The sequence below is a fragment of the Callithrix jacchus genome, chromosome 9, assembly GCF_049354715.1.
Source record: "Callithrix jacchus isolate 240 chromosome 9, calJac240_pri, whole genome shotgun sequence".
Lineage (NCBI taxonomy): Eukaryota > Metazoa > Chordata > Mammalia > Primates > Cebidae > Callithrix > Callithrix jacchus.
In genome coordinates this window covers 30748965-30771101 of record NC_133510.1, presented here as the reverse complement: position 1 = coordinate 30771101, position 22137 = coordinate 30748965, and the positions used below count along the sequence as shown (strand labels likewise).

Below are 22137 nucleotides of genomic sequence, written 5' to 3'. Positions count from 1 at the left end.
CTATGATGTAGATATAATTGTTATTTCCATTATACAAATGAGGAAACTGAGGCCATTAGAGGTTAAGCAATTTGACCAAAGTTTCATAGCTAATAAGTTGTGGAGTCAGAATCCAAACCCAGAAAATCTGACTTGAAACTCAAAGACTTAACTACTCAATACACAAAGATACTACATTAAAGTTCACCTTAAACTAAAGCAGCTTTTAAAACTCAGTTTAAAATAATCCAATGTCTAATCAACACAGAGAATATTAAAGTGTAAACTATATTATATACTGAAACTCAGACCTTGCTCAATCAAAACCATGATCTTTTATTTATTCATATAATTCTGGACTCTGAAGAAATACCACTTAAACTAACTGTTGCTGCTAGGCAAATACCAATCAGTTCTGGTGGTCACATTCACTTTCCCCGTATTTGAGATCTCTCTAGTAATGGAGGAAAGACATTAGAACATCAGTTCAGATTTGCCTCAGATTCCCTGTTTTCATGAACCACCTTTCCTGTGAAGCAGAGCTCTGTGTACAAGCCTGAATCTACAATCAATATTAATAAATAATAAATAAATAAATAAATAAATAAAGGCATGCATCCATGTAATAGTAGGAATATTCAGAAAAATTAAATTGTTTTCTAAGTTCAGTGACTTTCAGTAACGTTTGATTTCCAAGAATTTCAGCCAATTATTTTCTGATAATTCTTTTTGTTTAAATCTGGGTTGAGATTTTATGTACTTTAATTATGTCTTGACCTCATTCTATTTCAGAGTTAAAGTCACCTAAAATATTTATCCTTTCCATTTTCTACAGCTAACAGGAAAATGTGTCACTAAATCTCCCTAGTTTTTCGTTGAGAGCCTGAGACTGGGATAAAGGATATGGAGGAGATAGTGACTGAAGGGGAAGATGATGAGTGGTGAAGGCAAACTCTGATGCCTAAGACTCAACTAGGATTCCAAAACACCTCTGGTGAGCTTAGCTCCTGGTCAATAAAAGCAGATCACTTAGATTAATTGTAACAGATGGTTTTTAAAAGAAAAAAGAAAAAGAAAGCAGGCTGTCAAAGCACAGCACTTTCAGATGGAACTTCTCTAAGACCTCTAACTAACTGCCTGTTCCTGAACATCTTGGAATTCTCATTATGAGGAAGATGAAGATAATACCTACTTATAGAACTGTAAGAATCAAATGAGGCACAAAGTATGTGCCTTGTAACCTAGAGAAGCAATATGACTTCATTATGGCTGTGATTACTACGACTTTAACGATTTGGCCTTGGCATTCCTGCCTTCTGCTTTTATCTCCTCTGATTTAACTCCAGTCACATTTTAATGGTCCAGGCAGGAATTAAGCCCCTCCTCCCAATACTTTGTTTATGTAGATTCAAATAAAGAAAAGGCTTGGTGTCTTCTGACTTCTTTCCCAGAACAACAACCTTCTTGCTATTCATTAGTATCTCTATTCAGACAACGAGCTGGAGTTGAAGTTACTGAAGGAAAGTATAAAGGAAGTTGCAAAATAGGACTGCCCAGAAATGTGCAAACAACTCTGATGAAGCACCCTGAAAGCATTAAAGGAAGAACACCGAAAAGCAGCCACATGCACTTGTTTCATTCATTTCAATCTAGGCAGAGTCAGGTTCAGCAGTTAGGTCATATGTTTTACTTTCCACAGACTTCAGAAACAGTAAGAGATTAATTGGTTTAAACAGTTTTCAATAATAATCTATTTTACTGATTGTTGTCATTAAAAAGGCAGTTGAGCAGAAGAGTTTCAAAGATAGGATAAGTGCAGGGTCTATGAAGAGGGCTTATATTTGTATGTAAAAGAGTAAAAAACATAGGAATTTATCTCTACTCCACTAAAATTAGATTTTCACAAATTATAACAGTGATACTACTGGTGAATTAACATAGAAAAATGAGACTATTTCTCCTCACATGCAACAGTAATACACACACACACACACACACACACACACAAATCATCACAGATATGTGTAACTATTGGTTTCTTGCACTTTAAATGCATATGAAAATCCGTACTATCTAAGCAAGTCAATCAAAAAATCACTATTACATTTATTTTAAGTGTTATTTGTCTTCTACAAGACTTTTCAGAAACACATTTTCTGGATATTGTCAGTGACTTATTTTTAAACTGTGCTTTGCGGAGACTCATTCCCAAAAAGAACCTCCAAGAATATTCACCATATGAACTAAATGCTTATTTCCCTAAGGGGAAATACCTACGGCTGTTAACTGAAATGTCTTGCTAACCCTAGTAAAATATTAAGTTCATTAAAACTAAAATTTTAAATCTTTGAAATAACAAGCAAACATAGGCCTAAACCCTCTCTATTCCTTTCTATTCCGTGGTACTTATCTGATATATCATTAAATGTGAACTGCAAGATAAAGTCACTTTATCCTTATTATTTTTTAGCCATATTCAATGACAGCCTATGGCTTTTTTTTTTCATTAAGTTGTGGTCTGCTCACTGATTACTGACTTCAAGCTTTAATTATTTTCTATAAGAAGCAGTTTATTTCTATCATTAACACCAAAGACTGCCCGAAACACTCTTCCTTAATGAATCTCAAAATATTTTATCATTTCATTATGTCTAACTGTATGCTTGTTGGGAAGAATTCAAGCATTAGTCTGATTTAGGCTGCAGTATACTCTTGGTAACAGAGACAAATGGCAAGATCAGAATTGAAATTCTCTTCTGATGAATCTCTCACAATGGCCGGTTATTTCAATCAACCTGTATCTTATAAAACTGACATCACTTAATGCAGATCTATCATATCCATGAAAAACAACATAGAATTATGGATGGAATGAAGGATAAAAGAAGTTAAAGCAAAAAGTATGATTCCTTGCTATTGTATTATGAATATGAAGCCATATATATACATATGGCCCTTCTTCCTTCCTCTCTCCAACCACCTAAAAGAAAACTATAGGACATCACCACAAGCCTGCTGTTATTAAGAGAAGTCCCAGAAAAATGCAGATGGTTTCTCACCAAGGAAATTAGCTAGTAACATGTAAGAAAAATTGTATTCAGTCCTTTCTAGTTCCACTGAATCAACTTGACTAGGCTAATAGACTTTCATGAGATGGATTGGCTTCAATGTAAAGCCTAATAAAATTAAATATAAATGCATTCCTGAGGGAATTAAATCAATGGATTACCCAGCAACTTCCTGATTTTTCTTTGATAGTTTGTCACTCTCACCAGCAGTAGCACATTACACACTGTGTAGGCAAGAGTAAGATATGGCCATGGTAAAGGAGTTGGGCAAACATAACATTCTAGCAAAAGCAGATGTTAATTTCTCTCCCCCTTCCTCCACCTGCTGTCTCTCTCTCTCTCTCTCCACCCCCCTCCCTCCCCACTTTGTCTTTGTGAGAGTATACATATAAATACACTTGCATTTACAGAGCTCTATATATTCCACAAACTTTAAAACAACTTAGTTTTCATGTATGTTACTACTCCTTTGTGCAAAAAATGGCTAAATATTTTAAATATTCTTTTTAACAAAGGTTTAAGTGAAGTCTTTTATAGTATAAGTAAAATAGAGAAATTATTTCCATTATTTATTGAATAATCTAAAACCCAGTTAAAGATAGTTACAAATGATTCAAAAAAGTATTTTTTCACATCAGAAGTGAACACTATATAATAACTGCTAAAAGGCAGAAAGGATTCCACACACAGTGGTATGAGCCTTTTTTTTTTCCTGAATACAGGTCATGGCCCTATCCACACTAAACTATTCTATAATAATGTGAACTTCCTGTTAGGGCTAATGGAACAGCATATCTTCTGCTGTGGAGGCCACTTGTGTCATCCATTTCCTTCGTTATTGGGGCCATGTGGACCATTCTTAACCTATTTGGGAGATACTTACAGTAAATAGTACAATGACTGAAATGCCTTCCAGTAAGTTCCTTACATATCTTTCCTACTAAGACACTATATGTAATAAATTATTCCAAGAAAAATTTTTCCTGCTGGAATAGAGGCATAACATTTTAAAATGGAAAAGGGCTGATAACCAAAACAGAGGAAGTATTCTTCCTTTTTTCTATCACTTCTGAAAGCTATATAGCTTGCCCAGATTAAACCAATGATAGGTGAATATTTACTAATGCAGAGCTTTATTTTTCCAAAAAAGTATTCATCATAAAAGTTATGCTCACATTTGCATTCCTTACAGCATTTGCCATCCACATACGCAAGAGCCGACTTAAGTGGGCAGTCAGGATTTGGACAGATGAGAGTTTCGCACTGGATGGTTCCATTCTGAAAAGGAAACAATATTTAAAGAATTTCCAAGTTGAAGTTTAGTAGTTTTCAAGAATTTTTGAATCCATTCCTTAAATTTTAAACTCTTCATATGAAATGTCATAAGTACTATTGTCTTTTATCATGGGTCTTTAGCAGGACCCATCTTTTACAGGGACAGCATTAAGGACATAGGTGGAAGGAAGAGGACGATGTGACAGGGAAATCGCAGGCCTCACAAGGGTAAGCCTGGAACACCCAACAAACCCAGATTACTCATAAAATGAACATCAACAAACCAGTAGAGTTGTGGAATAACTGCTGCCAACCTGGAAGCCCCACTATCAAGACCCAGAGTCTCTCCATGGATATTTAAGCTTGAACAGACCACTGCCAGGAGGGGCGGCGGTACTGACAATCACCAGAAGGAGACACCAAACTGGAGACAGGACCACCGCAAGGAATTTGATTCCTAAAGTTCTCCCGGAGCTCCCAGGTAGCTGGCTACTCAGGTTTTCCCAGGCATTTTATTGACCTCACTCTACCACATTCCATCTTTTACTCAATTTGATTTTTGCTCCCCATTTACAAAATTTCGGAACATATCATGCTTCTGAATAAAAATTATATCACACACACAAACGTGCACGCACATGCGCGTGTGCACACACACACAGTTCTGAACTATTTTGATCTTTTTATATGCATAATATTGTGTTTTTGAAAAAACTGGATGAACTTGGAGAAATTTTTTAAAAGGCTAATTTACATAGATCTCTGACTTCTTTCCAGAAAGCCAGCTTTAACAGATGAGTTCATGTGTAATTTAAAAGTTTAAAACCAAACTCACTTTAAACTTTTCTTTGAAAATGAACATATATTTCTGAAATCATAATGCAAAAAATATTCTACTTCATTAGTGAGCAATTAGCAAAATCACATTTATTTAAACTCTATAATTTGTATTCCATTGTATTAGTAAACTATTAGATTGTCTCAACCTAAGCTCTATCATTTGTTTATATTGCTTGATCTGGACACAATATTTAATGCTGTATGTGACTTAGCTTCATTAAAATGCATTCATAAAAAGACGAGGGAAAAAAATCTCTGGAGATATTAAGGATAAAAGGATGGTCTTCTTTGGAAATCACCTTACTTAGTTTAAATTGCTAACTTCATGTGTGTACCAATAAACTTAAACTTTATAGCATTCCTAAACCATAATCATCTTGAGTGCATAGAAGGTGTTTTTAATAATGCAACACATTTCTTTAGATGTGACCAGGTTTTTTGGCACTTTAGTGTTGTGTCTTGAGGAAATGGGTCTTGAAATTTTCATGATTACATTGTTTTAATAAATATTTAAAGAGTGGGAGCATCTGAATTCCCTTAGTCTGAACTCAAATAGAAGCCATACCAGGCATGTGCAGTTCTTACAGCCATCTGTCCAGGACTCAAATTCTCGGTAGGTGGTTCCCTTCATGGTGCAAGTCCTTTCACAATAGCACTGATCCAATCTATTCATTCGCTGCTCAGCTCGAGACAGCTGTGGCACAAAAGAAGGGGTTTTACATTGTTCATCCTTTCAGCAACACAGAAAGTGAAACACTCCAGCAGGCATTTAATTTTTTAAAAGTATGTAGCAGTAATGATAGCTATTCTCATCAACCACTTGTCATAAACATATTTAAGACTTTAATTTAAAAGAATGATTTTTTCCTCTTCTTCTTTTTGTGATAAATTTGCTCCTTGCCTTAGGAACAGACAACATAATTTATAAGACACAAATCAAAGTTTAATTCAAAGCAGCATCACTCAAAGGCAGAGAAACATTTTCCAGGAAAAAGTTTAATTTCATTAATATGCTTACTCAAGTAAAAAAATAAAATTCAGAATTTATATTATATAAGAAACAAATCATACACCATACAACACAACCATCAGGTAATCTGTAAATGCTATACAATAAATTATAAGTCTGGCGAAATTGTAGGTAAACCTGGTATGTGCTTACGATATTAGTAAATAATCCTAGTGCAATAACATAGTGGTAGAAAGCATTTGTGGTACCATTTCTTTGGTATGATTCTGGTGTCTATATTCTTGACACTGTCCTCCTGCCTCCTTACTTGTAATGAAAAGCTAAATAAAAATAAATAATAATAAAAACTAAACAATAGGTTTTGGGGTACATGTGAACCTAAAATGCAATAAAAATAATAATAAATCCTCCTGTAGTAAGCAATGTATAAACTAGGTAATCTGTCTCATTCCTGATTTGCTGAGCCATTTGTTATACAGATGGCTAGAATTTTAATATTTATAAGCCTTTCCTTGAGCAGGGATTTAGAGTCCGTCCTAGCAAACAGTATGGTATAAGAATATCCTCAAGGGGAAAATCTATGGTTATAAAAGGAAGTATTAGGAACATCAAGGATTTTTAAGCTTCCTCACTGTATTTTTGAATAGTTTTACCTTGGCTGATGTTTTGGCTAAAATATCCTGTAGCTCCATGATTTTCTGCACAAGTCCGTGGAAGTCATTACAAGTTGGACAGGCTGGAATTACAAACACTACATTGATCAAGATGCATTTATAAGGGGTTCAATCTGGTTAAGTCTATGCTGACAACTAATATATGGGAACTCCACAGTGCAAGAACTAATAGACTTACTGCGATTAAGATCTGGGCACTGAGCAATAAATCCCTGGGGCATGACAAGTAATTGCACATCTTGCATTATACCCTGTGTGCGAAAAATAAAAAAAAAGACATTACTTTCATTTACCCAAATTATGTTCAATAGTCAAGTTCATGAAGAAAAGCATTACAGAATAGACTCACCAAAATCCCTGAGTAAAAAGTCTTTGTTAATGCATTATGTCTACTTCATACCAAAGGGAAGGAAATTCATCAGGCACAATAGATGATTCCCCATGTATTCTCCTATTGATCTATTGATAAAGGTTTTAAAGCCTTAAGATTTAAATGTCAAGATATAATTAAGAGGCAATAGTTATGTTGTTTTGAGAAGTTATTTTTAGTCAGCCACTAACGGGCTTGAAAATTACCTTTAAAAAATTAACCTGATAATCACTTCTGGCTTCAGCAACTCTGACATTGATACCAATTTTAAATTAACTTTAATTATTGAAAATGATAGAAATACTGAGTCATGAAAGCATGCTCATTTGAGCATTTCTCATTTTTCATTTGGATCTTTTTTTTTTTTTTTTGAGACGGAGTTTCACTCTTGTTACCCAGGCTGGAGTGCAATGGCGCGATCTCGGCTCACTGCAACCTCTGCCTCCTGGGTTCAGGCAATTCTCCTGCCTCAGCCTCCCGAGTAGCCGGGATTACAGGCACGCGCCACCACGCCCAGCTAATTTTTTTTTTTTTTTTTTTTGTATTTTTAGTAGAGATGGGGTTTCACCAAGTTGACCGGGAGGGTCTCAATCTCTTGACCTTGTGATCCACCCGCCTCGGCCTCCCAAAGTGCTGGGATTACAGGCGTGAGCCACCGCGCCCAGCCTGGATCTTTTAACACTAATTTCTCAGTTCAAAAAGGACAATAGATTTATTAAACAGCTACAGAAAGATATAGTGATGAGTTCTTATGAGTACAGAACGTTTAACATGACTTGTTTAAATGCTAGCTGGAAATGACTTGCTTTACACAGCATTTCCACGTTTATAGGCAAAATTTATATGCATACGTATTAAGGTATAATTAGCTTCCAGCTTGGAGTCTTAAAGCAAAGAACAATGGTGGCTCAGAAATGATCTGTCAGACACATTCAGCTGTCTCTTTTATCTGCCACCCACCCCCGCTTTCTTCATGGCCTTTATATATTTTATTAAATTATTATTTTACTTTATCCACTGGAAAAATGCAAACAAAATATCTAATGATAGGGATAACAGTACCAACATGATATCAAGATAATTTTAAATGTACCTAAAAAAATTTACCAAATACTGGACTAGCAAGGGTAGGATTAGATGGAAGCAAATTGTGTAACAACTCCTATCACTTAGAAGCAGCAACATAAAAATAAGGCTACCAAGTACAGTTATATAGTCTGTGCACTGTACAACTCTAATGGATACTATTGACAGACTGCAATAAAGAGAATGACCCCTAAAGTTGTACACATAATTGATGAGTGGAGATTCTGAGGCCACACTCAGGCTCCATGGGAAAGACTGTCATGATTCAATAGAGAAGAGATTTGGCATTCACAGCACATATCTGTCATCCCTTACCTGGGAAAAGAACATGATTTTAGGATTTGCAAGCAAGGAGTCAATTTCCTATTTGTGTCACTTACTAGTTTCCTGGATTTGAGCAAGTCACTTAACCCTTCTATGCAGGTTTGTGCATAGTAAAACAGAAAAAAAAAAAAGACCCTGCATCAAGACTAGCAAGGCTATGATTAGATGGAATCATATATTTCAAGTATCTGGTTTCCTGGTAACAGTGTTTAAATAAGTTTCCAAAACACCTTTATAGAATTGTAAATTTTGCTTAGGAAACAATTAAACTTGCCAGTACCCACTCTACCTTGAAATCTATGAGTTAAATCTATCCCTTATCCTTCTTTGATTTAGTAACTTCCATGTTGTAGGCACTGTCATAGTCACTGCGGGAAAATGATTACACTACAGGCTTGTAGTCAAGCAATATTCTGGACTTTATTTCTTCATCTTTAAAATATGGAAAGAAGTGACATGTCCTTTAGAGCCACTCCAATGATGAAATTCTATGAAGTGTTGTCTCTCAGTACATACTAAAGGAAAATATATAAATTATGGCTGCTTTCTCTTTTGACAGATTCGTGCACATATGTGTATTCCTTTCTCACTTTCTGCAGTATGAGACCATGAATAATATATACTAGAAAGCTTTCAATCGTCTATTAACATCATTGTAAAAGTATCATCAAAGGTTATATTTCAGTGGTGGAGAGTTTATTTGTATGTTAACATTTTAGATCTTCATTATTTGGAAAGATTAATTCAAAGAAGACATGTTAACTGCCCTGATTGCAGCCTTGTGATCATTTCTGCAATGCCTAAAGATTAAACACATCAAAAAAAGAAGAGAAAATAATGTTTGCTGGCTAAATAAAATATTACTCTTTAAAAAATAGAAATAGACACAAATTTTCTAACTTACAAATCAAATTATTTTGTTTCACACCATAGAAACTAAAATGTACTTTTTGAAACTCATTAGAAAACATTTACATTTTATTCTCAGACTTTTGCCAAAAGATACCTTAAAATATCCATGTGCATTATTTCTCTGTCCTAGCCAAACTGTTGCACCTAGAGGCAAATCTGTGGAGGGCTTTTCTACCACCCTTTCATAAATTCTGCAAAAAAGAAACACCAAAGAAGGAATGTGAGTAGACAGTCATTTCTTAGAATCTTCCATTTCCTAAAATGAGGACATTACACTTACTTATTGCAGTCAATGTGTAAAATCAAATGGGAAGCACTGATGGCTAAGGAGAGCTTGTGCCACTTGTCATCAGCCAAAATGTAAGGAAACACTTCTATGTGAGGGCGGTGACTGCCTGAGCGGTAATGCAGTCTGACTTCATTCCGATGGCCACTGCTTTCAAGTTCCAAGTACCTACAGAGAGAAGAGCCACATGGGACACGTTAAAAATAAAGTTCAAAAATGATTGAGGTGACCTCTGCCTACAGAAGGATGGAACAGATGTATTTTTCCTAGTTCTCTCACTAAGTACAACCAGACATCATATACCAAAAAAAAAAAAAAAAAGAAAAAAAAAAGCAGAAGAATCTGGAAGATAGAGGAAAAGAAAGATATTCAGGATTCAAGGAACAATATGGTAGTGAGTTCAATGGGTTTCCATTTTGTGTCATATATCATAGACTGGAGCTAAAGAAGCCCACACACTGGAAATATCAATAAATGTAGACCTAAAAAATCCCCAAGATGAGTCTGCTTTCTCTAGCCAAAGGAAAAATAAGGATCAGCCTAGCAAAAAAGAAACTTCTTGAATAATCTCTCAGTTCCATTCAAACATCACAGAAAAAACTGTGACCCCATCCCAAACCATGCCAACAAAAAGCTAATTGAGAAACATAGATTTCTACCCTGTTCAAGCAGAAATGAGGCACCTAACACCAGAGTAGTGTCAGAGAAGGCCAAGTTGAGAGCCAAGACTATTAATCCTGCCAGGCAGTAATGAGCCCCCACAACCCTATAGCACTAGTGAAGACCATATAATGAGGAACCTGGACTTCCATCTCCATTTGGAAATAATGAAGCACAATTCCCTTTCCCCACTGGGATGGTATCAAACGAAACCTACTGCAGAGTCAGGAGTTTTACCATCATCCAGCAATCATAAAACCACCAGCAGAAACCATATAGGGAACTGGAACTTCCCTCAACTCAGAAATAAAAGCAGCTTCCCCCTCAACTGTCAACAAAGGCAATTGGGGAATCTAGACTTCTACCTCCACCTGGCAGTAACAAGATGACACCCTCCCTTCCCTTGCCAAAGCAGTGTCAGAGAAAACAGGCAGGTTAAATAAGATTCAAGTCTCAGAACATGATAAAAAAGTGTCCAGGTTTCAGTAAAAATAATAATTAATTATAGAAAGAACCAAAGACATCGCCAACTGATTGTAAAAAGACAAAGAACAGAATCAAGACTAAAATGATAAGGATGTTAGAATTACCCAACAAATATTTCAAAGCAGCACGGACAAAAACAAACTATTATGAACAGACTTAAATGAAAAAATAGAATGTTTCAGTAAAGAAAAATTGAAAATTTTGTTTAACACTAAATAGAAATTTCAGAACCAAACACTACAATAACTGAAATGAAAAGCTCAGTGGATAAGCTAAACAACAGAACAAAAGTGACCATGAAAAGAATCAGTTAACTGGAAGACAGAAAAAAAAAAAAGTATCCAATGTACAAATAGAGAGAAGATACACTGAAGAAAGAAGTTGAACAGAATCTTAAAGAGCTCTTTTATAACAAAAAAAAACTAACATTTGTATCACTAGCATCCTAAAAAGAGAGGAGAAAGAAGACAAACTTAAAAAACAATACTTGAAGAAATAATGGCTGAACACCTTTCAAATCTGGCAAGAGATATAAACTAACAGATTTAATAATCTAAGGAAACCCTAAACAAGAAAAATTCATAACAATTTTTTAACTTCATATCAAGCCATACAATTAATCTTCTGAAAACTAAAAACAACAAAAAAATATTGAAAGCAGACAGAAAATCTTCCACATTAAGTACAAAAGAAATTTAAAGTGACAGTGTATTTCTCAGCAGACACCATGGAAGCCATAAAGAAGTGATAAAATATTTTTCATGTGATGAAAGTCAAACAACTGTTTAAATAGAATTGTATACCCAGCAAAAACATCATTCAGGAATGAAGGCGAAATCAAGATATTCTCAGATAAAGGAAAACTAACAGTATGTGTCATGAGAAGACATACCTTAAAAGAACAGCAAAATAATGATCTCTAAACAGAAAGAAAAAGATAAAATAAAAAACTTTGGAAAACCAGGAAGGTAGAAAAAAACATAGTATGTAAAAACAATATAGGTAAATACAATAAGCTTTCCTTTTCCTCTTCAGATTTCTGAAGTATGTTTGACAATTGAAGCACTAACTCAAAATGGAAACAAAAGTTTGTGTCCTAAATGTATGTTAAAAAATATTTAAAGAAACTATATTATAAATGAGTTAGGATAAAGAAACACAAAAAGAGCTAAAATTTCTATACATCACTTGAACTGGTAAAATGACTACATGAGCAATCAGTCATAAGTTACGTATATATGGTGGAATATCTACAGAACCCACTTACAAAGCTATACAAAAAGACACACTCATAAACATACAGATAAAATAAAATTGTAAAACAGGTAGCTCATGTTAAGAAAAAAATAACAAAAAAATAAACAGAGAACAAATATGAAATAAAAAATAAAGTGGCAGACTTAAACTCATGCATATATATAATTTTATTTAAAGTAAATAGTCTACATACATCAATTAAAAGAAAGAGATTAGCAGAAGGGATTAAAAACCATGATCATATTCTGTCTGCAAGAAACTCACTCCAAATACACAGTATAGGCAGTTTGAAAGTGAACAAATAAAAAATAATATATACTGAAATTATTAATCAATGGAAAGCAGAAGTGGCTAAATAAATATCAGAAAAATAGATTTCAGAGCAAAAAAAATACCAAAGACAGACAGAGATGCTATAAAATGATGAAAACAATCCATTAAGAAGCACAGCAATTCTAAATGTGATTTACCAACAACACAGAGTTGCAAAACATGTGAAGCAGAAACTGATAGAATTGAAAAAACCAAATGGTTAAATCCACAATTACAGTTGGAGACTTCAATGCCCTTGTTTCAACAATTATTTGAACAACTAGCCAAAAAATCAACATATAACTCAAAAACACCATCAAGCAACAGGATCTACTCAACATTTATAGAACATGCCACCCAACACATTCCTTTCAAGTTCCCATGGGATTTATATACCAAGAAAGACCATATCTTGGGCCATAAAATAAAACTCAACATTTAAAAGAATTTAAATCAGATAGTGTGTGCTTTCCAACCACAACAGAATCATACTGAAAAATCAATGACTAGATAATCTCCAAATGCTTTGAAACTAAATATATTTCTAAATCATCCACAGGTCAAAGAGAAAGTCTCAGGGAAATTTTAAAAAGTACTTAAAACTAAATTAAAATTGAAATAAAATATCAAAATTCGTAAAAAAAACAAAACAAAACAAAAAAAACAGGTAAAGCAATACTTGAGAGAGAAATTTATAGCACTAAAAGTTAAGTCCCAAATCAATAAGCTCCCACCTACAGAGCAAAAAAAAAAAAACAAAAACAAAAAAGGAAGAGCAAAATAAACACAAAGCAAATAGAAGTAAGGACCTAATCAAGAGCAGAAATGAATAAAAGTTAAAAAAAATAGAGAAAAATCAATGAACCACAAGCTGGTTCTTTGAAAAGATCAATAAAATTAATGAGCTAACTAAGAAAAAAGAGAAAAGGTATCAATATTAAGAAAAAACCAGGAGATTTCATTACAGACATGGCAGATATTGAAAGTTTAATATGGGAATACTAAACTCTAGACATGAAAATTTGACAAATGACACAAAATGAACTAATTCTTCAAAAGACACAACTTGTAGGATATGAAATAGATTACTTGTATAGTCCTATAATTATTTTCTTAAAAATTGATCATAACTTTAAAACTCCAAAAAATTAAATCTCCAGGCCCAGACAGTTTCACTGGAGAATTTTCTTACATACTAAAAGAAGTCATTCAATTCTACACAATTTCTTCCAGAAAGTAACAGAGAGAAAAACTAATAAATTAATTTTATGTAGTTTATATTGCCTTGATACCAAAAACCACAAAAAGATAGTACAAAAAAGAAAAACTAAAGACAATATGCTTCCTGGGTATACAAAAAAAGTTAACAAAATATTAACAAATAGAATTCCACAATATATAAAAACAAAGATATACCATAATCAAGTGGACTTTATTCTAGGGATACCAGGCTGGTTCAATATTTGAAAATCAATCCACTATACTGGCTAACAAAAGAATAAAAATTATTTTATCATATTGATTTATGCAGAAAAAGCATTTGACAAAATTCACCACCCACTCAGGATGAAACTCTCAGAAAAATAAGAATAAAGGGGAACTGTCTCAACCTACTATAAAGCAACCACAAAAAAAACTACAGTTAACATCATACTCAATGGTACAAGACTAGATGCTTTCTTCCTAACATCAAGAATAAGGCAAACCTTTCTGTTCTCGTCATTCTCATTCAACATAGTGCTGAAAGTGCTAGTTAGTGCAATAAGAAAAGAAAGGAAAAGGAATGTAGAAAAGAAAAGAAGTTATGAAGTCTATATTTGCAGATTACATGATCGCCTATATAGAAAACCTCAATGAATCTAGAGGAGCTATTTCCATTCCTTCTGAAACTATTCCAAAAAAACAGAAAAAGAGTGACTCCTCCTGAACTCATTTTATGAGGCCAGCATCATCCTGATACCAAAACCTGGCAGAGACACACACACAAAAAAGAAAATTTTAGGCCAATATCCCTGATGAATATCGATGAAAAAATTCTCTATAAAATACTGGCAAATCAAATTCAGCAGCACGTCAAAAAGCTTATCCACCATGATCAAGTCCACTTCATCCCTGGGATGTAAGGATGGTTCAATATATGCAAATCAATAAATGTAATCCATCACATAAACAGAACCAACAACAAAACTACATGATTATCTCAACAGATGCAAAAAAGGCCTTCGATAAAATTCAACACCTCTTCATGCTAAAAACTCTCAATAAACTAGGTATTGATGAAGCTTATCAAAAAATAATAAGAGCTATTTATGACAAAGCCAATGTCATACTGAGCAGGCAAACGCTGGATGCTTGAAAACCAAGCACAAGACAAGGATGCCCTCTCTAACCACTCCTATCTAACATAGTATTGGAAGTTCTGGACAGGGCAATCAGGCAAGAAAAAGAAATAAAAGGTATTCAAATAGGAAGACAGGAAGTCAAATTGTCTCTGTTGACAGACGATATGATTGTATATTTAGAAAACACCATCGTCTTAACACAAAATCTCCTTGAGCTGATAAGCAAATTCAGCAAAGTCTCAAGATACAAAATCAATGTGCAAAATTCACAAGCATTCCTATACACCAATAATAGAGAGCCAAATCATAAGTGAACTCCCATTCATAATTGCTACAAAAAGAATAAAATATCTAGGAATACAACTTACAAGAGACATGAAGAACCTCTTCAAGGAGAACTACAAATGACTGCTCAAGGAAATGAGAGGACATAAAAAACTGGAAAAACATTTCATGCTGATGGAGAGGATAATCAATATCATGAAAATGACCACACTGCCCAAAGTAATTTGATTCAATGCTATCCCCATCAAGCTACCATTGACTTTTTAAACAGAATTAGACTACTTTAAATTTTATATGGAACCAAAAAAGAGCCCATATAACCAAGATAACCCTAAGCAAAAAGAACAACACTAGAGGCATCATGCTACCTGACTTCAAACTATACTACAAGGCTACAGTAACCAAAACAGCATGGTACTTGTACCAAAACAGATGTATAGACCAATGAAACAAAACAGAGGCCTCAGAAATAATACCACATATGTACAACCATCTGGTCTTTGACAAATCTGACAAAAACAAGCAATAAGGAAAGGATTTCCTATTTAATAAACAGTGCTGGGAAAACTGACTAGCCATATGCAGAAAACTGAAGCTAGACCCCTTCCTTACATCTTATACAAAAATTAACTCAAGATATATTAAAGACTTAAACACAAAACTTATAACTTAAACATAAAACCTATAACCATAAAAACCCTAGAAGAAAACCTAGGCAGTACCATTCAGGACATGAGCATGGGCAAAGCCTTTATGACTAAACCACTGAAAGCAATGGTAACAAAAGCCCAAATTGATAAATGTAATATAATTAAACTAACGTGCTTCTGCACAGCAAAAGAAACCATAAAATGTATAAATTGATAAATTGGACACCATCAAAAAGGGAAACTTTCTTGCATTTTAAGACCTTGTGAAAAGATGAAAAACATGCAACAGTTTGAAAGAATATATTTGCAAATCAAATATCTGACAAAGGACTACTATCAAGAATATAAAAGAACTCTCAAAACTCAGCAATAAAAGAAACAGAGAACATGGGGAGAATGGGATCATTATGGCAGATGGGAGGCAGGATTAGATTGCAGCTCCAACTCGGATGAACAGAGCAGTGTGTGTACACTCGCATGGTGAATTTTAGCTCTAGATAGACTGCAAGAATAAACCAGGAATCCCTAGAGAAGCCACAGACCCTCTGAAGGAAGTGGATTGCTCCTGCAGGACCCCGGAGATACCCCAAACACTGTGAGTGTTCCAACTGTGGAAACAGGAAAGTGAGATCCTCTTCTCCCTAATACACATTCCCACTGGGGAAACTGAAGGTCTATTTGAGAAAGAAGATTCCAAATTTACCTGGAGCTGAGTCAATCTAGAGAGTCCAGTGAAATATAGGGGTAGAGGAAGCAGCAGGAAAGGCCCTGGGAGCTCGATGGTTCCCCAAGCAGGCCATTCCTGGCTGGCACTACAGGGATCCTTTGAAAGGGTGGCCAGAGGCATGGGGAAAATGCCATGGGCAGAAGGAAATCTCCAGCTGAACTTTGTAACAATTTAAACTGGGCAAGAAGCCACCTGGCCAGAACTTGGGGGAGGACATAAATCCAGTGTGCAGATTCCATAGCCGAGGAAAGAAGCAAAGCCCGTTCTTTCGCAGCTGGGAGGTGGGTAGCCTCAAGCAAGTTCAGAAGCCCAGCTCACCCGCCGCCTGGAAACAGACTCTGCGCTGTTGGGGCGGGCCACAGTGGGAGTGAAACTGCCCCTTTGTATTTCATGGGAGCTTGGTGAGGCCTGTGACTGCCAGCTTTCCCCCACTTCCCTGACAACCTTCATGAGCAGCCATTATCCTACCAGGTTCACAACTCCATTGACCTGAAAACCTCAACCCCCACCTGTAGGGGGGAAACCCCGCAAGTGCCGTGGCAATGGTCTGAAGCCTCAGCTTGTTCCCATATAAATACTGACTTAGAAAAGAATTAGAAATGTAGGCACATAGTTATTCCTTTATATAATAATATATTATACAATTATATTCTATAATAATATATAATTACAATGAATAATTATATAATATATGAATATTATGAATTATATAATGAATATTATAATTATTAAATTATATAATAATTATAATATATTAAATTATATATTATATTATATATCATATATTATTATATTATATATCTGATATATATGATATATAATATATAATATAATCATAATATATAATAATATATAATCTTACAGTTACTTATCATAAAGATATATACTCAATATAACCTTATCTTGAGTATATATCTTTATGATTTATACCTTATAAATGTATCAGGTTAACAGCAAATTTCTCAACAGAAATCCCACCAGCTAGAAGGGATTGGGGCCCTATCTTCAGCTTCCTCAAACTAAACAATTATCAGCCAAGAATTTTTTATCCAGTGAAACAAAGCATCATATATGAAGGAAAGATACAGTCTTTTTTGAGACTAACAAATGCTGAGAGAAATCGTCACTACCAAGCCACCACTATAAGTACTGTGAAAAGGAGTTCTAAAATTTAAAACAAATTCTGGAAATATGTCAAAACAGAACCACTTTAAAGCATAATCACACAGGACCTATAAAATAAAAATGCAATGTAAAAAGCAAAAACACAAAACAACAACAAAAAGTACACAGGCAACAAAGAGTACCTTGAATGCAATGGCACCTCACATTTCAATACTAATATTGAATATAAATGGCCTAAATGCTCCCCTAAGAAATACAGAACTGCAGAATGGATAAGAACACACCAGCCAACTATCTGCTGCCTTCAGGAGATTCACCTAACATAGAAGGACTCACATAAAATAAAGGGATGGAAAAAGGCATTTCATGCAAATGGACACAAAAAGCCAGCAGGTGTAGCTATTCTTCTATCAGACAAAACAAACTTTAAAGGAACCACAATTCAAAGAGACAAAGAGGGACATTATATGATGGTAAAAAGCCTAGTCTAACAAGAAAATGTCACAGTCCTGAACATACATGCCCCTAACAATGGAGCTCCCAAATTTATAAAACAATAATTAATGACCTAAGAAATGAGATAGACAGCAAGAGGAAAGTTCACTGATAAACACCAATTATTCTTAGGTTTGGTCATTTAACATAATCCCAGACTTCCTGGAGGCTTTGTTCATATTTTCTTATTCTTTTTTCTTTGTTTTTGTTGGATTGGGTTAATTCAAAGACCTTGTATTTGAGCTCTGAATTTCTTTCTTCTACATGTTCAATGTGTATGTGTATATGTGTGCGTGTATATATGTACGTGTGTGTGTATGTATATAAAAATTTATATATGTGATGGAATACTACTCAGCCATAAAAAGGAATGAATTAATGGCACTGCATGAGATTGGAGACTATTATTCTAAGTAAAGTAACTCAGGAATGGAAAACCAAACATCATATGTGGGAGATATCTCCCACACATCTCTCACTGATATATGGGAGATAATGAATGAGGACACAAAAGCATAAGAATATACAATGGATTTGGGGGACTTGCGGGGAAGCGTAGGAGGGGAGTGAGGCACAAAAGATTACACATAGGGTACAGTGTATACTGCTTGGTATCAAGCTCCTGCAGTAATTCACAGGAGACATGATGGTGTCTTTGACCAGGGTAGTAGTGGTAGATTGGTGGGAAATGGTTCTATTTTGCATATACTTGGAAAATAGAGCTGATATAATTTGCTGATGTAGAGTTTTGGAAAAACAAAACTTAAAAAAAAAAAATAGTGCTGTTGAATCTTTTGACTCCAATGTTTTCTATTTGAGCAAATGGAAAAGAGATGCCACAGACTGAGATGGAGACTATAAGAAGGGTAAGTTAGATAAGGGGAATCAAGTGTTTAAATTTAGATATGTTCCATTTAAGTTACCTAATGGACATTCAAGAGGACATATAGAAAGGATAGCTAGATCTACAAGTCTGAGGTAGACAGAGGTCCATATGGGCATGGGAATATGGGGGTAACAGGCATACAGATCACACTAAAAGCCATGAAGGCATAGGGATCCCCTAGGGAATTATTATCAATAAAAAAGTCACTTTGACATTTTGAGGAAGCAGCAAAGGAAACCAGTGTGGCCAGGGAGACCAGAGAAGAAAAAAGTGAGAGTAGAGTCTCAAAGGCCTAGTGATGACAATGGTGCCTCAAAAAAGAGGGAGTGATCGACTGTATCAAATGCCATTGACAAGTCAAGTAAGATGAAGACTTACTTTCTAGATTTAGCAAAATTCAGAGATTATGCTGTTTAAGAAAACTTTTTAGGGGACCCTAAAGCTATTTCAGAAAGCTTTTTAGGGGCAAAAGCTCGCTTGAAGTAGGTTCAAGAGAGAATGGGCACAGAGAAGAAAGAGACAATTAATAGATACACTTTGAAAGAAATGGGAAGGTAAATAATGAGAGACATGTCAAGAGATTTTTCTTTATTTTCACTGATGAGAAACCCTATACATGCTTGTATGCTGCTGAGATAATCCTGTTAAAAAATTAAGGAAATTAGCCAAAATTGAAAGAGAAAAGAAACTGGCATAAAAAAGAAGCCATAAAGTAAAACATAGATTAACTTTACATTTTAACTACATAAAAATTAAATTTTTTTCAATGGAAAATGTACCATAAATAAACAAAAAATGACATTCTGTAAGACAAAATAAAATACATAATACATCAGAAGTTAATAGCCACAATATATGAAGTGTACCTATAAATCAATAAGAAAAATCAACTAGATGGATTTACCAATCAGATTAGCAAAAATTAAGAAAATAATAATATCCAGTATCAATCATAATGTGGGGAAACTCTGATACATGTTTTACAGCAGCATAAATTGTCAAGAGCTTTTTTGAAAGGCAACTTGGCAAAACTATCATCACCTTAAATGTGTATACTATCACCACCTTAAATGAGCAATTCTAAATCTAAAAATCTATCCTACTCAAATAATAACACAAATTAGAAATTACATATATAGAAGGTGCTCATGGAAGATTTATTTAAAATAGTAAAAAAGTGACAAAATTCCAACCATTCATTCATATAGAAATTGTAATACATCCATATTCTAGAACACTACGCCACTCTAAAAAAAATAAGGTTCTGACATGAAACAATATCATAGTGTACTATTAAGTAAACAATAAAGCTGTCTATAACCACATTTTGTTTAACAAAACTCTGTATGTGCATTTGTGTGTCCATGCATATATAACATATGTAAGAAGTAAATTGATATTTTAAGATAAAAAAGAAAAAGGTAAATCAAGCAGTCAAGAATATAAATCATTTAGAAATTACAAAGAATGAACAAAATACCAACTTGTTTGGGTTTTTTTATCCAAAAGACACCAACCAGAGAATCCTTTTTATCTTCTTATTTAATAGCAAGTATTCATTATTTAATCAATTCAACTAATGAGTTCTATAATAATAAAGTATGTTTGCATTTTTATACAATAACATCAGCAAACACATTATCCCATTGCTAAATATCTGTCGTTCTCAACATAAGACAAGAACCCAATTGTTGCCGTCAGGTCCCCAGTTTTAGATATTATTAGAAATAACACCTGTATTGAATCCTACATCTAAGCCACTAAAAGTAGCCTTTAGTAACAGTGAGGGTGATACTACATCCTACAAACAAGAACAGCCTTTAAGGAGTAAAATTATTTCATCAAAAGTAACATTTCATTAGCATAATTCACTCAGGTTTTTTATTTTAATGAAATAGATAAGTAATCCATCAAAAAAATTGTGAGGAGAAAAACTAAGTAATGATATAAAACACTTAGAAGTGTACCTGACACATGGTTAGTACTCAATAACATTAGCTATCATTAATAGAAGGGAAGACATGTCAAAAGGAGTCCATCCATTATTTAATTCTGTTATTTTTTGAAATAGAATGTCTTCAAAGTCAGTCACCATTAAGATGTACAAAACTATATGAATACAAGAAACTACATGGAAAATATGGTAATTGTGTAGTTGTAAGTTTTAAAATATTTATAATGAACACTGTGCATACTTTGACCAATCATCTTTCTAAAAACAGTCATATTCACTTCAGAAAATCTGTCCCCCACTGGATGGAGTCTCAGTAGGGCACAGCCTTGGCTCTCCACACTGTCCCCTTCTTGGCTCCCTACCATGGCTCTGCATAGCAGTGTGGCTGAACATCTAAACCCTAAAGCCAGATCACTGGGTTCACATCCAGGTACCCATCCAAGTGATGGTAAGCTACACCCCTATGTGTTTCATCTGGTTAATCCACTCTATAATAGTACTTGCCTTGTTGGAATTTTGTGAGGATTTGAATGAGCTGATTTAATAAAGCACTCAGAACAATGCTCAGCACATATAAAATACTCAGAAAAAGTAGTAAATGTCTGCTATCATTTTCATTTCAAAAAGGAAAGGCCTCAAACCTTCCCTCTGTCTTCCCTGGGTACAACTGGAGGCAAGACCACAACACACCCTTCCAACAGACAAGCTTTCCTGAGATAGAATCTGATGGAAAGCAGCAAGAAAGGGAGGAGCAGGTAGTACCTCCCTGTGCTGGTGGAAGCAGCACCCTGGTCAGTTATGCTAAGGTCACTGTGCATTTTGCTTCCTGTTTGCTGACCCATAAGGGTACCACTTGTTATTTCCTAGCTCTAATTCTGGCATCCTAGCCTCTCATTAGTTCTGCAAACTGTCCTCCCATCTGCAACCTCCCCAAATCACCTTTCAACCAAGAGTTCTAACCAACACATTAAAATTGTGACTACTTGGAAAATATATAATCAGAATAAAATGTACCAACATTTTGAAAATAATTATTTGACTGATAGAACTATGAGTAATTTTTAACTTTATTTTTATTATCCTTTATCTTCCCTTTTGTCTTTAATGAGCATTTACTACCTTAAATTGAAAATCATATTGTAAATCCCAGGAAGATAATTTGTCACACTTGAAT

The 22137-nt window shown here is 34.4% G+C and overlaps 1 protein-coding gene across 1 annotated transcript in view; it reads right to left on the bottom strand.

Moving 5' to 3' along the window:
• The window catches only part of NELL2 (neural EGFL like 2), a 396829-nt gene that overhangs the window by 275851 nt on the left and 98841 nt on the right, over positions 1 to 22137 (bottom strand). The window contains exons 5-10 of the mRNA XM_035255757.3: positions 9779 to 9952; positions 9593 to 9689; positions 6985 to 7057; positions 6786 to 6868; positions 5728 to 5856; positions 4223 to 4325 (exon numbers count right to left, since the gene is read on the bottom strand). Of these exons, the coding sequence (XP_035111648.1) occupies positions 4223 to 4325; positions 5728 to 5856; positions 6786 to 6868; positions 6985 to 7057; positions 9593 to 9689; positions 9779 to 9952 (659 nt within the window). The remainder of the gene's footprint in view (positions 1 to 4222; positions 4326 to 5727; positions 5857 to 6785; positions 6869 to 6984; positions 7058 to 9592; positions 9690 to 9778; positions 9953 to 22137) is intronic.